The following is a 15,072-nucleotide window of genomic DNA, read 5'->3' as shown; positions in this document are numbered from 1 at the left end:
AGGGTATTACAAGTTTCATTCCTTCTGTCTATTCAACTAATTCCCATACACGATTGTTTTCCATTGAGGTCAGCTCACTATTCATTGCTTTTATCCACTTGTCAGCATTTGGCCTTGAGATTGCTTCTTTAAAACTTATAGGATCATTAAATTCTGATAAATCAATGTCACTCTCAGCCAAGTATACAAAATCTTCTACAGTTGTAGGTTTCCTAACCCTAGTTGATTTTCTGAGATTAGTGATGATGTTGATGTTGCCTTCTTGTATTTGATGTTGTTGATCCATAGTGGTTGCTACTGCCTCAATTGTTGTGATAACTTGATCATTATTTACCACTTCTAGAACTGTTGCATCAACCTCGTGATCTTCATCACTTGCATCAATTTCACTATCCTCCATGTGTCCAATAATTTTAAGAAGTGGAGCTACTACACTTACCTCAGTCCCAGGACCAATATCGGTGTCATGCTTTAAGAATATTGCCTTGCCAGCTTCAACTATTTTGGAAGTGTAATTAGGACAATAAATTTTGAAACCTTTTGACCTTTCTGCATACCTTACGAAAAAACAACTGATGGTCTTGGGATCGAGCTTTTTGTTGTTAGGACTATAAACTTTTGCTTCTACTCTACAACCCTAAATGTGAAGATGGTTCAAGCTGGGTTTTCTCCATGTCCACAACTCAATAGAAGTACCCTTAACAGATTTCGATGGCACCCTATTTAAGATATAATTTGCAGTCTTCATTGCTTCTCCCTACAAAGAACTTGGCAAATTAGCTCTACATATCAAGCTTCTTACCATGTCCATTAAGGTCCTGTTTCTTCTTTCTGCAACCCCATTTTGCTCGGGGGTTCCAGGTGTAGTGTATTGAGCTACAATCCCATGTTCTTACAAGAATAGTGCAAAAGCTCTAGGATGTCTACCAGTTTGAGTATATCTACCATAATATTCTCCATCCCTATTAGACCTAACGATCTTTATTTTCTTTTCCAATTATTTTCAACTTCATTCTTAAAAATTTTGAAATTTTCAAAAGCATTGGATTTCTCAGTAAAGGTTACAAAGTACTTGTTTCCTTCCATTGTAGGCATTGGAAAATGATCACAAATGTCTGTGTGAATGATTTCTATGACTTGTTCACTTCTAGTTGATCCTTCTTTCCTACTATTTGTCATTTTACCTTTGATGCAATCCACACAAAAATCAAAGTCATTAAAATTCAAAGATGGTAAAATGTCATTTTTAACAAGCAATTCCATTATTTGTTTTGAAATATGGCCAAGTCTCTTATGCCATTGGTTTGAAGATTGAGTTTTGGTGTTTCCATTTTGGATGTTAAAAACGTGTTCGTCAAAGTTTAACTTTATTTGGAACATTCCAACACTCAAGAAACCAAAACAAATTTGAGATGATTTACAAAAAATGTTGAAGATAATATTATTAATAGTAAAATAAAATCCCAACATAACTAGCTTTGAAACTGACATCAACTTCCTTCTCATAGAAGGTACATAAACGACATTTTCCAATTCTAAACGAAAACCAAATTCTAATTTTAGCCTTAATACTTCCTAAAGCTTTAACTTCAACTCTTCTTCCATTGCCAACATAGACTTTGACTTCATCTTTATTTGGTGTTCTCCTTGTTATGAAGTCCTGCAATGAATTCATAACAATAAATTTTGAAACCTTTTGACCTTTCTGCATACCTTACGAAAAAACAACTGATGGTCTTGGGATCGAGCTTTTTGTTGTTAGGACTATAAACTTTTGCTTCTACTCTACAACCCTAAATGTGAAGATGGTTCAAGCTGGGTTTTCTCCATGTCCACAACTCAATAGAAGTACCCTTAACAGATTTCGATGGCACCCTATTTAAGATATAATTTGCAGTCTTCATTGCTTCTCCCTACAAAGAACTTGGCAAATTAGCTCTACATATCAAGCTTCTTACCATGTCCATTAAGGCCCTGTTTCTTCTTTCTGCAACCCCATTTTGCTCGGGGGTTCCAGGTGTAGTGTATTGAGCTACAATCCCATGTTCTTACAAGAATAGTGCAAAAGCTCTAGGATGTCTACCAGTTTGAGTATATCTACCATAATATTCTCCATCCCTATTAGACCTAACGATCTTTATTTTCTTTTCCAATTATTTTCAACTTCATTCTTAAAAATTTTGAAATTTTCAAAAGCATTGGATTTCTCAGTAAAGGTTACAAAGTACTTGTTTCCTTCCATTGTAGGCATTGGAAAATGATCACAAATGTCTGTGTGAATGATTTCTATGACTTGTTCACTTCTAGTTGATCCTTCTTTCCTACTATTTGTCATTTTACCTTTGATGCAATCCACACAAAAATCAAAGTCATTAAAATTCAAAGATGGTAAAATGTCATTTTTAACAAGCAATTCCATTATTTGTTTTGAAATATGGCCAAGTCTCTTATGCCATTGGTTTGAAGATTGAGTTTTGGTGTTTCCATTTTGGATGTTAAAAACGTGTTCGTCAAAGTTTAACTTTATTTGGAACATTCCAACACTCAAGAAACCAAAACAAATTTGAGATGATTTACAAAAAATGTTGAAGATAATATTATTAATAGTAAAATAAAATCCCAACATAACTAGCTTTGAAACTGACATCAACTTCCTTCTCATAGAAGGTACATAAACGACATTTTCCAATTCTAAACGAAAACCAAATTCTAATTTTAGCCTTAATACTTCCTAAAGCTTTAACTTCAACTCTTCTTCCATTGCCAACATAGACTTTGACTTCATCTTTATTTGGTGTTCTCCTTGTTATGAAGTCCTGCAATGAATTCATAACAATAAATTTTGAAACCTTTTGACCTTTCTGCATACCTTACGAAAAAACAACTGATGGTCTTGGGATCGAGCTTTTTGTTGTTAGGACTATAAACTTTTGCTTCTACTCTACAACCCTAAATGTGAAGATGGTTCAAGCTGGGTTTTCTCCATGTCCACAACTCAATAGAAGTACCCTTAACAGATTTCGATGGCACCCTATTTAAGATATAATTTGCAGTCTTCATTGCTTCTCCCTACAAAGAACTTGGCAAATTAGCTCTACATATCAAGCTTCTTACCATGTCCATTAAGGTCCTGTTTCTTCTTTCTGCAACCCCATTTTGCTCGGGGGTTCCAGGTGTAGTGTATTGAGCTACAATCCCATGTTCTTACAAGAATAGTGCAAAAGCTCTAGGATGTCTACCAGTTTGAGTATATCTACCATAATATTCTCCATCCCTATTAGACCTAACGATCTTTATTTTCTTTTCCAATTATTTTCAACTTCATTCTTAAAAATTTTGAAATTTTCAAAAGCATTGGATTTCTCAGTAAAGGTTACAAAGTACTTGTTTCCTTCCATTGTAGGCATTGGAAAATGATCACAAATGTCTGTGTGAATGATTTCTATGACTTGTTCACTTCTAGTTGATCCTTCTTTCCTACTATTTGTCATTTTACCTTTGATGCAATCCACACAAAAATCAAAGTCATTAAAATTCAAAGATGGTAAAATGTCATTTTTAACAAGCAATTCCATTATTTGTTTTGAAATATGGCCAAGTCTCTTATGCCATTGGTTTGAAGATTGAGTTTTGGTGTTTCCATTTTGGATGTTAAAAACGTGTTCGTCAAAGTTTAACTTTATTTGGAACATTCCAACACTCAAGAAACCAAAACAAATTTGAGATGATTTACAAAAAATGTTGAAGATAATATTATTAATAGTAAAATAAAATCCCAACATAACTAGCTTTGAAACTGACATCAACTTCCTTCTCATAGAAGGTACATAAACGACATTTTCCAATTCTAAACGAAAACCAAATTCTAATTTTAGCCTTAATACTTCCTAAAGCTTTAACTTCAACTCTTCTTCCATTGCCAACATAGACTTTGACTTCATCTTTATTTGGTGTTCTCCTTGTTATGAAGTCCTGCAATGAATTCGTAACATGAATAGAAGAGCATGAGTTAAGCCACCATGCAGTGCTAGGTATATCAATTAAATTTGACTCAAAATACGCAAAAATATTTTTTCCTTTCTTTGACTCTTGTTCAGCAAGCCAAGCCTTATATTATATTTTGGGCAATTTCTCTTCATATGACATGTTTTCTTGCCAAAATAGCATTTGAAAATCACTGGTTTGTTAGCTTTAAAGTTCCTTTTGGTAGGAGATGGAGCCCTTTTGGTAGTATCTTTTCTGGTAACATTAACAGCCGAAGGTTAATGTGCTTTATAGGCACCATGCACGAGATTGACAGACTCAACCTTTTCCTTTTCATACTTCTCCTTTTTCATCCTTTCTTCTTCACTTACACATATAGCAATTAACTCATTCACATCCCATTTTTCACTCAAAGCATTATAAGATACTTTCAGTTGAGTGTAGCTATCAGGTAGTGAGTTCATTATCACATGCACAATGAATGTTTCAGATATAGGTACCTCGAGAGCCCTAAGCTTTCCAGCAACATCCATCATTCTAAAATACATTCACGTACGCTCTTAATGCCATCATATCTCATGGTGGTAAGTGAGTTCATGAGATTACCGTCTCTGTTTTTTTAGACTCCTTGTACTTTTCTTCGATGGACGCAAGAAAGTCCTTGGCATTGGTAGCATCAGGGAAGCCACCACGAACCACATCAATCATACTCCTCTTGATAATCATCAGGGAAATCCTATTTGATTTTTGCCATTTTTCATACTTGGACTGTTGGTTGGATGTGCTCCCATTTATCAGCATATGAGGCTCTACAGTTCTGAGTGCTAAATCCCAATCCATGACTCCTAGCATGATCTCTAGATCCTATTTCCATTTCTTATAGTTGATACCAGTAAGTGGTTCGATAATGTTGAGGTTCATAGAGCTAGGATTCATGGCTGTCAAAGCATAAAACTGTCGAATATTAATCTTTATCCCTAAACCATATATCACAAAAATCAACATTCTTTAGATTGATGAAAGCTGTGAATATTTTCTTTGTTCATATCACTTTTGCAGCTCATACATGAATTTCTTTAACTATGATTATAGGTTTTTATGATCTGACAATGATAGTTGTGTTCATGTATTGGTTGTCAAAATGATATGCCACTCAAAAACTAAATATGAACATCTTAACTTCTTTAGAGGATCAACGTTCACGATTAATGTTCAAGTGCCATTTCTGGTATATGTATTAAGATGAAAAAACCCACATGAATAAGAATGGCTTTAGCCATCACATGCTCGTGTATGTTTTCCCAAGATAATATGTAACCAGTTTTGTAACATGCATAGCAATAAGAAAAAGAAAAAAAAAATTCTCGATGCCTCCAACATAGGATTAAGATGATATGTGAAGGCTCTGATACCAACTATAAGTATATAATTTATGAAAAACTAAATCATGATAGCAAATTAACCACTCACCAGATGAAGACATTATTGCTTGAGTTAAAGGGTTCTTCTGCAACTCTGCACTACTGGAAACAAGGCTCAATCAATGGGGCTTGAGTATTTGAAAGCTTGTGTACTTGTGAGAGCGCATGGACCCTAGCTTTATACTATAAACGATAGAGTTCAATAAGGACACTTCCCATTATGCAATCCTTATCAAACGATCTTTATCACCGTAAAAACTCTAATAAACATATCATATAATAAAGTCCTAGTTCTATCGAGATTGCTTGAGGCTATTATCCTAATTATACAATTTCTGATAAGCCATTCCACATAGCTAATGTTAATCTCCTTATTATTCCAAAACACTTTTACTCGATAAATAATAGAACTTACATTTATTTCATGTTACATAACATAAGTCCAAGCAGAAAAACAAACTTTCAGATTAAAAATGATAAAGTATATTATGTTACGTCAAATTATAAAGTCCGCTTCTAATAACAATGATATTGTCTTTAACTCGGTAATTACCACATGCACAATCTGTCAGGTGTGAAATTTTATCAAAAAGACCTCAGCGTTAGGCAGAATGAGTTTAGAATTTTTAAGCTCTTTTTGTGTCAGAGTTACGATCAACTTGTGATATTTGAACGTGTTAAGGTCATCTCCAACTGAAGGGTTCAGAGGGCCGAAAATAGCCCGAAAACCGTCTCCTACCAAGGGCTAGGCTAGAGGGATCGTGGGCCCCACAAAATCTGAAAGGGCCAAAGGGCCAATTGGCTAGCCCTATCCAACGACAGGAATTCTAGGCCAAATTTCAAATGCAACGGCTAGCTGACGTCATCTAGCCGTTATTTTTTATTTTTTTTTACAGTTTTATTTATTTTACACAATTTTTTTCCTATAACTTCTTTATTTTTCTATAACTTCTATTTTACAAATTTTGTTTTATATTTTTTTCTAAATTCTATTTTTTTTCCTATAACTTCTGTTTTACAAAATTTATTTCATATTTTTTAAATTCTATTTTTTTCCTATAACTTCCTAAGCCATTATACAACATTAAATTAAATTAAGTAACATGAAACAACATTAAACAATATGAAACAACATTAAATACCATTAACCAACATAAAAATTATACAATATAAAACTTAGCTGTTGTGTGAATTATAGCCCAATATCCACCCTATTTATAGCAAAAAAAAAAAAAATTCAAATCCAATGGCTAGATGACGTCAGCTACCAATGGCTAGCTGACGCCACTTAGTCATTGGATTTGAATTTAATTTGTAGTTTTAAATAATAAATTATGTTTCGCTCTATGACCCTCGGTTAGAGACTGTTTTTTGTGACAGACTAAAACGAGCCTTATGACCATTTGGCCATCGGTTGGAAATAGAGGCAAATATGATCTTATACTGTTAATTAAAATATAATTTTTTGAAGGAACATAAAACTAAAACGAGCCATCTGATCACCATTCCATTAGAGATGACCCAAATACTAAAACATTTCAGTCATCCACAAAACATTCTTCACGTCTTCCTCTCTCCTTTTTTTTTTCAATCTATAAATTCTATTTTGATTTGAAATGTTGGATACGCCAGATTTTGTAGCCGTACTTTGTTGAGAATATTAAGTACTCAGTCGTGTGACCCCACACCCTCTAGTTTTTTTTTTTTTTGAAAGACTCCACACCCTCTAGTTTCCATTTATTAGGCCAGCCATTAACTGAATGTATCATCGATGTGGGCCCACGTGAAATCAGAAATCGTGCGGGTGACGGTCAATTGCAGCATATAAAAGTTTATTTTATTGTAATTTGTGAATGTTAATGTATCTACCTAACTCACAGAGCTTCTGCAACTTGAAAGCAATGGAAAATCATATTGTTTTTTCTTTCATTTTTTTTGGAATTCAGTTGTCCCTCTCCTTCTTCAAACCCTCACTTGCAGCTGATGCCATTACTCAAAAATCCCAACCCCTCATAGATGGCAGCACCTTGATTTCCAAAGACGGCAGCTTTCAAATGGGGTTTTTCGGTCCCCCAGGTTTTGGCTTTTCCCAGAAGCGCTTCTTGGGAATTTGGCACAACAGTTCGGTCCCATCAGTCCCAAATGTTATTTGGGTTGCAAACCAGCACAACCCCATCAATGGTTCATCTGGTTTTTTGATGATAAACACCTCAGACAGTGTTGTCCTTCTAAGTCAGGACAACACTGTTGCCTGGTCGATATCTTTATCCAAATATCCCCGGAATCCGGTCTTGCAGCTCTTGGATTCCGGCAATCTTGTCCTGAGAGAAGCAAAAGATGGAAACCCAAGAAACTACATGTGGCAAAGTTTTGACTATCAGCCTGATAGGAGTCTATTGACATCAACTTCGAGAGATTACTGCGACGATAACCGACGTTGCGGCTCCAATGGACTATGTTTTATCACTAAATCCCCAGTTTGCAGTTGCTTCCAAGGATACGAGCCGAGAGCACCAGATAAATGGAGCTATGGAGACTTCCAAGAAGGTTGCGTGCGGGCTCAACCCTTGAGCTGCCTAAAGAAACATGGGTTTGTGAAATATAGTGGGGTGAAATTGCCAGATAACACAAATTCCCTGACCAACCAAAGTTCGGGTCGCGCGGAATGCGGGGACAATTGCTTGAGCAATTGTTCTTGTGTGGCTTACGCAGTTAGCTCCAATGCCGCAGGAGGAGGAAGTGGCTGCACCACCTGGTTTGGTGACCTTCTCAACAGCAAAGAGCTTTTGGATGGCGGGGAGGATCTGTACATCCGAACTGCTTCGGAATCAAGTATGCGTGCAACAGATTTTCCTTTTTCTCATCAATAATAAACTTAGGTGGATTAAGGGGCTCAATCTTTAGTCGATTGTTGTATATTGCCTGATGAATCCATTGTTTTTCGTAAACTTTTAATTGTTTCCACGGTTTTGTGTTCTTCCAATGATTGTCATTCTGCTGTGATTTAACAATGGTTGGTTTTCCCTGTTGGAATGAACTATGAAGAATCGAATTCGCCGAAGACAAAGTTAGCAGTGATACTTGTGTCAGTTGCTGTCGTTGTTGCCGGGACACTCTTGGCTGTTTATTTCATTCACAGAAAGAGAAGAAAGTTCAAAGGCAAGTACTTCTTCCCTCACCACCTTCAAACTTGTAATACTATGGTCATATCGCCTTTTCGGTTTTTCAATTTGGTACTATAAGGTTAGATTTTTCACATTCACTCTGCATCCCAATATCCTAAGCCAGAATACCTTTGATGTATTCTCAATCATTTACTTCAAGTTTCAATGCTTTAGATTGTATTTCCATAATTGATACCATGTCAAGTCACTGGATTTTGAAGCTGGCATGGTGAAACTAGTACGTACGCCATGAATTACATTCCACGCAATCATTAAAAAGAAGAACTTACCCAGAAATGTTTCGAGGCATCGCAAGTCAGATACCGAGGCATCAAGTGCTGCTCCTTAAATTTGTAGTAATTTGTTGTATAGGTTTAGTTACCTGAGTAATGAGTGGAAGAGTGACCTTATGAATGCATGACTACAGCCTACATGATTCAAAAACAGAAGATTTACGTTGTATAGGTTGTGATGATTTTTTCTTCTCCTTCACAAGTTGACGTTCTTTATCTTTTCTCTTTATATTAGATAGAATGAGGAACAACAACGAAGGACAAGACAACCTGGAGCTACCGCTATTCAGTCTCTCCACACTAGTCACCGCCACTGATAACTTTGCATTCAACAGGAAGCTTGGAGAAGGTGGGTTTGGATCTGTGTACAAGGTAAAGTTCCTTTCTGTGAGCACAATAACTGTAAACAACAATGAAACACTACCTTTTCCTTTCAAAACTTCGCAATCCTTATTCTAATACAAATTTTCAGGGTAGACTAGAAGATGGGCAAGAAATTGCTGTGAAGAGGCTCTCAGAAGTATCGGGGCAAGGATCGAATGAGTTCAAAAATGAGGTATCACTGATCGCTAAACTTCAGCACCGGAATCTTGTAAGGCTTCTCGGTTGTTGCGTTGAAGGAGAAGAGAGATTGTTGATTTATGAATACTTGCCTAACAAAAGCTTGGACCTCTACATTTTCGGTTCGAATCCTTAAAACTTACTATGTAGTGTTGAAACTACTTTGTTGCAGTTATTCTTTTCGTTCTAAAACTATTGAATTTGTCTTATAAGAGTCAAAATTTGAGTAACATGAATTAAAACTTACCAGATGAGACTCAAAGTAAACTGTTGGAATGGCCGCAACGCTTTCGCATTATCTGTGGGATCGGCAGGGGTCTTCTCTATCTGCACCAAGATTCCAGATTGAGGATTATTCATAGAGATCTTAAAGCAAGTAATGTTTTACTTGATATGGAGATGAACCCAAAAATCTCAGACTTCGGCTTGGCTAGAATGTTCGGAGGAGACCAGACTGAAGGCGTGACAAGAAAAGTGGTCGGAACCTAGTAAGTATGCATAACATCTCTGCTTACTATCTACGGATTCTTAGTTCTTAGTTTTCTTTCTTATTGCATTACATCTCTACGTATCATCTAATAGTTTCTTAATCGATGTGTTTTGTTTCTTGCCAATACTTTAGTGGTTACATGGCACCAGAATACGCAATTGATGGTCAATTCTCTGTAAAATCAGACGTGTTCAGCTTTGGAATTTTGTTGATGGAGCTAGTCAGCGGGAAGAGAAGTAGAGGGTTTTATGATCCGGACGACAACCTCAACCTCATTGGATATGTAAGTATGCACCATCGACTTCCTCATTTACCGGTGTTTGATCTCGTCACTGACAAACTAATCGTGTGCCTTAGGCATGGAGGCTGTGGAAAACCGGGAGATATCTAGAGTTGATCGACGAATCCTTAAGGGACTCACTCACTCTGTCGGAAGTCGTGCGTTGCATACATGTTGGTCTTTTATGCGTGCAGCAGCTTCCTGAGGACAGACCAACCATGTCATCTGTGATTCTGATGTTGGGCAACGACTCCCGCTTGCCGGAACCCAAACAACCAGGCTTCTTTGGTGGAAAAAATTTACCTGAAGCATATTCATCTTCGAGTAAGACCGAATCATCTGCTACCTACGACTCAACCGTAACAGTCCCGGAGGCTCGATAAGAATCAACTAATCGCACATCTTGTGCCGTGTAATTTATTCAAGGTATTGTTCATAACATTGTAAGATTGAAATGGTTTCTGAATGCAGCTTCGGAAACTTGTAAATAATTTATCTTTTTAGTTCTCTTCTAATTCTTTGGGCCATAAATATCACACAAAAAAGTTGCTCAAAAAGGTAGTGAGAAAAATTAAAATTTCAACTGCACACCCCAAAAATTATGTAAAGGACACCCAAACTACCCTAAAAGCAAATAACAAGAGACACCCCTGCTGAATTCTGAGCCTAAAGGAACACCTACTACAAATACTTGTTGAAAAAGTAAGTCCCTATTTTCCCTTTCTTTCTAGTCCTCTTATCTGCCCTATGAACAAACAATCTCAATGTGAGCACTGCTGTATCTCTAGAACAGCTCTCACTGTCCGTTTTCAACATATACTCACCTCCGTTTTCGGAGCTGCTGAGTATTATGAATTCTGTTGGACTTCCATATGGGATTCTGACAATTGTGTTTGAAGAAAACTTCTCTGCAACTACAGCTCCGCTTCCACTCGGCCCTCCACTACACTTTATGCTGTAAGCTCCCCGCTTTATGGCCAGTGTTGCAGGTTCCCATACGTCGTGGTATTCGGTGAACTGAAGTATTTTGAACGAGGCTTGGCCCTTGTGAAGAATCTTCTCTATCTGTGATTGCATTTCGGGGTCGCAAGTGATCTTCTTGTTCTCGTTGGCAAACACCTTTACGGGCGCCCCCTTTCGCTTCCTGTTGTCCAGAGGCTGGACTTCGATCGCAAGGTATGCATCGACATCATCAGCAGTTACAAGGTAGTTCGGTTCCTTTGCTCCGTCAATGTAGTTAACTGATCCGTCTTGGAGATGTCTTACCCACTCAAAGTTGCAACTGGTTGTTCCGTTGGTGGAGTATCCAGATGCCTGAAGCTTGTGTCCTGGAAAAGCTTCACCCGAGATTTGGAGGCCCTCGATAGCTGGTAATGGATCATCATCTGCAGCTTCTGAGTATGAAGAAGAGCCCTCTTCAATAACTGGCGTTAAGTAACGGGGATATGGGGAGCTGGATTCATTGAGCGGTGATGCGTAAGGAGACGTTCCTGCACTCCAATTGGACGAGTCTCTCTCATTGTGGTTTCCCTCTGCATCTTGATCATCCATCTCTCTCTGTGTGTTCCTGACAGGATCACGAAATGTCACCTGTCTATTACTCGTTACTTCATTAAACCGATTTACTTGAGTAACAGCATGAGTTGGAGGCACATATTGGGCTACAAAAGTCCGGTTTGGAACAGGGTGATATGCATTCCCCATGACCAGGTCATTGTGTTCCACATTGTTGGCGACACCGCCACCAAAACCACTCTGCTGATGAGGATTCCATTCCGCAGTTGTCTGCGCATCGGAGGTAGCAAGCGCCTTGCTTCCACCAATGTAAGAATATGCTTGCTGATTCTGAGCAACTATTTCAAGCCCATTTCTGCTTACATTCAGCAATGCTGCTCCAGCAACGGACTGTGGTGGTGGTGGCGGCGGTGGTGATAACTGCGGCGCAGAAACATTAACTTTACTCGGCTGCTGATTTGTATCTGATCGCCAAGGCGTTAACTGATACTGCAACTCTTTCAATTTGGACTCAGTAAGAAGCAACTTCTCCTTCATATACCTAAACAAAACCTTCACACTCTCAACAATCGATTGTGCATCGGGGACAGGTGGCTGCAACGAGTACTCAGCCAGAATCGGCAGCAAAGACGAAACAAAAGTCGATCTCTCCTGCTGCGCATCCTGCACGGCGTAAGCGAGCCGAATGTTCTCCTCAATTATGTCTTGCCTGTAGGACAGAGACTTTGATGCAGCATCCACAAGGTCCTGCTGCTGCTGATCAAATGCCAAACGCATGTAAGCAATGCGCTTCTCCAGCACATACTTTTCGTTCCGAATTTGCGCCTCTTTGATCGAATAATCCGCCAAATGCTTCCGCAATTGCATAATTTCCTGATCGTGCTCATGAATCCTAACAACCAGATCCTTCTTCAACATGCTGCTATTAGGGTTATTCGACTCGGTCAATGGCATCAACCCATTTCCGTAATCACCCCCCGTGCTCGACCTGCCTGGTGAAAGAGACGTCATCGTAGACGGCGATGACAATCTCGATATCACGTTGCTTGCGTTATCAGCCGCCGTCGGAGTACCCGAAACCCGAACCACCTTCATTCCTTCATTGATTTCGCTGCCGCTCAACTGGGTCTCCCTTGTTTCCGATTCCCCACGACTCTGCTGTGACGAACCGTGATTCGCAATCCTCTCGATTCGATTGTCGACGCCGGGGGCAGCTACCTGATGAGCTTGGTCCAGAGATTCGCGGGCGGAAGGCGGCAACTGGGCGGCCATGGATTCGTGGAGCTTGTACCTGTGCAGCTCGAGAATCTTGTGTTCGAGCTGAGCCCGCAACCGAATGTTGTCTTCCACCTGCTGCTTGATTGTGGCCTCCGCAGCTTCCATGGCGTACATAACTTGAAGCAAGCTGCTGTCTTGATTGTCTGCGGTGGTGGTGGCGGTGGTGGGGGTAGAAGAAGCAATTGGGTCGGCGGTGGAAACCGTCAACCCTGAGAATTTCTCCACGATTTTCCAATCGTGACCGTTCTCCATTGTGTTGATTTTCTGGTCTTGGTGGTGGTGGTTTGGGGTTTTTCTGGTCTGTCTGTCTCTCTTCATTATTTGTTTTTGTGTGTTTGGAAGTGTTTGTGAATTTTTTTGGTGAGTTTTTTATTTGATTTGAAGGTCATTGTGTTTATTTATATTTAACCAGGGCTTGTGTATTGAGCCCATTTGATGATCTTGAATAATTTATGGGGCTTCTTTTGGGGGATAGATTTTTCAGTGTGATTGTCACACGAAGTAATACATTACGTATATCTATATAAATTATGTAATATGTGTGTTATAATGTTAATAACTTAAAAATTAAAATTTTCAACCACTTACATAGAAATACGTGATGTATCATCCGTGTTCCCATCACAACTAAAAATTTCTCCTTTTGGAGATTCTCCTTTGCTTATTTGACCCACTCTAGTCATTTTTTAAATTTCAATCTCTTTTTTTGAAAGTCGAGGATGATATTATCAAGTTTTATTGATGGTTAGTTTGCTCACTAATCATTTTTCTTTGTTAAGAGCATTTATTCTTGTATTGTGGTTTGGTGTTTAGTTTTTCTTTTGCCGTGTTATATTCAAATTACAAATGAACTTGTCGTTGTTTGCAATGACCTTGTAACTCAAATAATTAGTAACATTTGCTCTTGTTCTCAATGATTTGTGTTCATTTTCTCTTTCGTCAATATGATAAAATTTAAAATTGATTCTTGAACTTTCACTCTAGTTTAGATTTGATTCTTAAACAAAAGGTTTATTAATTGAGGTCTTTGAGCTCGTTTAGATTGCTCCTTTGAAATCACTTTCAGTAAAAACGTTTATACCAGAAGCATATTGAAATGCAAGTGTTTTCAAGAAAGAACACTTGGAAGTGCTTCTTAAAAAAAAAAAAAACACAACAAGTGCTTCTTCCATAAGGCATTTCAGGTGCTTTTTTGAACTCATAAACACTTCTAACTTTTGAGTTAAAAATACTTTTAGTTATTTTAAAAGCACTTCCAAACAGAATGTGTATTGGAATTAGACTTTGCCACCGAATAGCGCATATTTTGTTAAGTTCAGCAAGCTTGTTTAACAAATTTTTAGTTCAATGATCAATTATGAACTAGTGTAAAAAAATTCAAAGACTAATTCAAAGATTTTCTCAAATAAATAAATGAAGGTTGATTGCTATTGAAAAAAGAAAACACCTTGACAAAGTGGGAGCAATCTTATCGTATGTGTTAAGCTTTTATGATTGGGAACCCATGATATGCAATCATGAGCTCTATGTAATGAAACATTGGAATCGTCATGAGAAGTGAGAACAAATCAATAACCAATCCATGACATGCAAGCATTCTCAAAAGCCAAAAGCCGAAAACAAAACGAATTGTGGGGTTTTAAAGCTAGAAGCCCATTGAACATTGGCAAACAGCCTACTCCCCAATGATGCAAATTTCATTAGGCAAATGCCATAATTGTCACACAAGTCTCTTTACACCCAAGCAAAGACATCCGAGTTCGAGTTGCCTCATTCCATGAGTAGAGCTAGGGCTGGTTCGTTTTAGAATACTGAACCAAAAACCAAACTAAAAAGTTTTGGTACGGGATTTTGAAAACCAAACGAAAATTTCGGTTTTTCTGAAATTCGGTAAAATACCAAAAAATTTCGGTTTTTTTGATTTGGATCGGGATTGCGCCTTCAAGCCCAATTTGTTGGGCTTTTTTATTTGATCTAGATTTTGGGTTGAAATTTGGTCAGTCTAATTTTTTCTGCTTCTGGAAGTGTAACTAATTCAAGCCCAATTCATACCAGTTTGGTTAGCTCAATTCGTACCAATTTTATT

The 15,072-nt window shown here is 37.9% G+C and overlaps 2 protein-coding genes across 3 annotated transcripts; one reads left to right on the top strand and one right to left on the bottom strand.

Moving 5' to 3' along the window:
- Positions 1–7,258: 7,258 nt before the first annotated feature.
- On the top strand, positions 7,259–10,708 carry LOC103448563 (G-type lectin S-receptor-like serine/threonine-protein kinase SD1-1). Of its 2 annotated transcripts, XM_008387823.4 has the most exons (7): positions 7,259–8,237; positions 8,451–8,564; positions 9,098–9,234; positions 9,335–9,545; positions 9,674–9,911; positions 10,046–10,196; positions 10,271–10,708. In XM_008387823.4, exons 1-7 carry the CDS (start codon positions 7,259–7,261, stop codon positions 10,574–10,576), a joined length of 2,136 nt encoding a protein of 711 aa, XP_008386045.4. In that variant the 3' UTR covers positions 10,577–10,708. The 2 variants fall into 2 exon arrangements, with proteins under 2 accessions (XP_008386045.4, XP_017191316.1); XM_017335827.3 differs by lacking the exons at positions 7,259–8,237; positions 8,451–8,564; positions 9,098–9,234; positions 9,335–9,545 and having other exon boundaries at positions 9,777–9,915.
- Positions 10,675–13,450, bottom strand: LOC103448561 (uncharacterized). Its single transcript, XM_070808828.1, has one exon. The coding sequence runs from the start codon at positions 13,302–13,304 to the stop codon at positions 10,875–10,877; it is 2,430 nt and encodes an 809-aa protein (XP_070664929.1). The 5' UTR covers positions 13,305–13,450; the 3' UTR covers positions 10,675–10,874.
- Positions 13,451–15,072: the final 1,622 nt, after the last annotated feature.

Source organism: Malus domestica, chromosome 11 (genome assembly GCF_042453785.1).
Source record: "Malus domestica chromosome 11, GDT2T_hap1".
In the NCBI taxonomy this organism is placed as follows: domain Eukaryota; kingdom Viridiplantae; phylum Streptophyta; class Magnoliopsida; order Rosales; family Rosaceae; genus Malus; species Malus domestica.
Note: the sequence above shows the minus strand (reverse complement) of the source record. Positions and strands in the feature narration are given on the sequence as shown.

Bases quoted from the DNA above. Each gene is read 5' to 3' on its own strand.
- LOC103448563 (XM_008387823.4), top strand. From the start codon at position 7,259: ATGTTAATGTATCTACCTAACTCACAGAGCTTCTGCAACTTGAAAGCA. The intron at 9,235-9,334 runs GTAAAGTTCCTT...ACAAATTTTCAG, and splicing joins GGTTTGGATCTGTGTACAAG to GGTAGACTAGAAGATGGGCA. The intron at 9,546-9,673 runs GTTCGAATCCTT...AAAACTTACCAG, and splicing joins CTTGGACCTCTACATTTTCG to ATGAGACTCAAAGTAAACTG.
- LOC103448561 (XM_070808828.1), bottom strand. From the start codon at position 13,304: ATGAAGAGAGACAGACAGACCAGAAAAACCCCAAACCACCACCACCAA.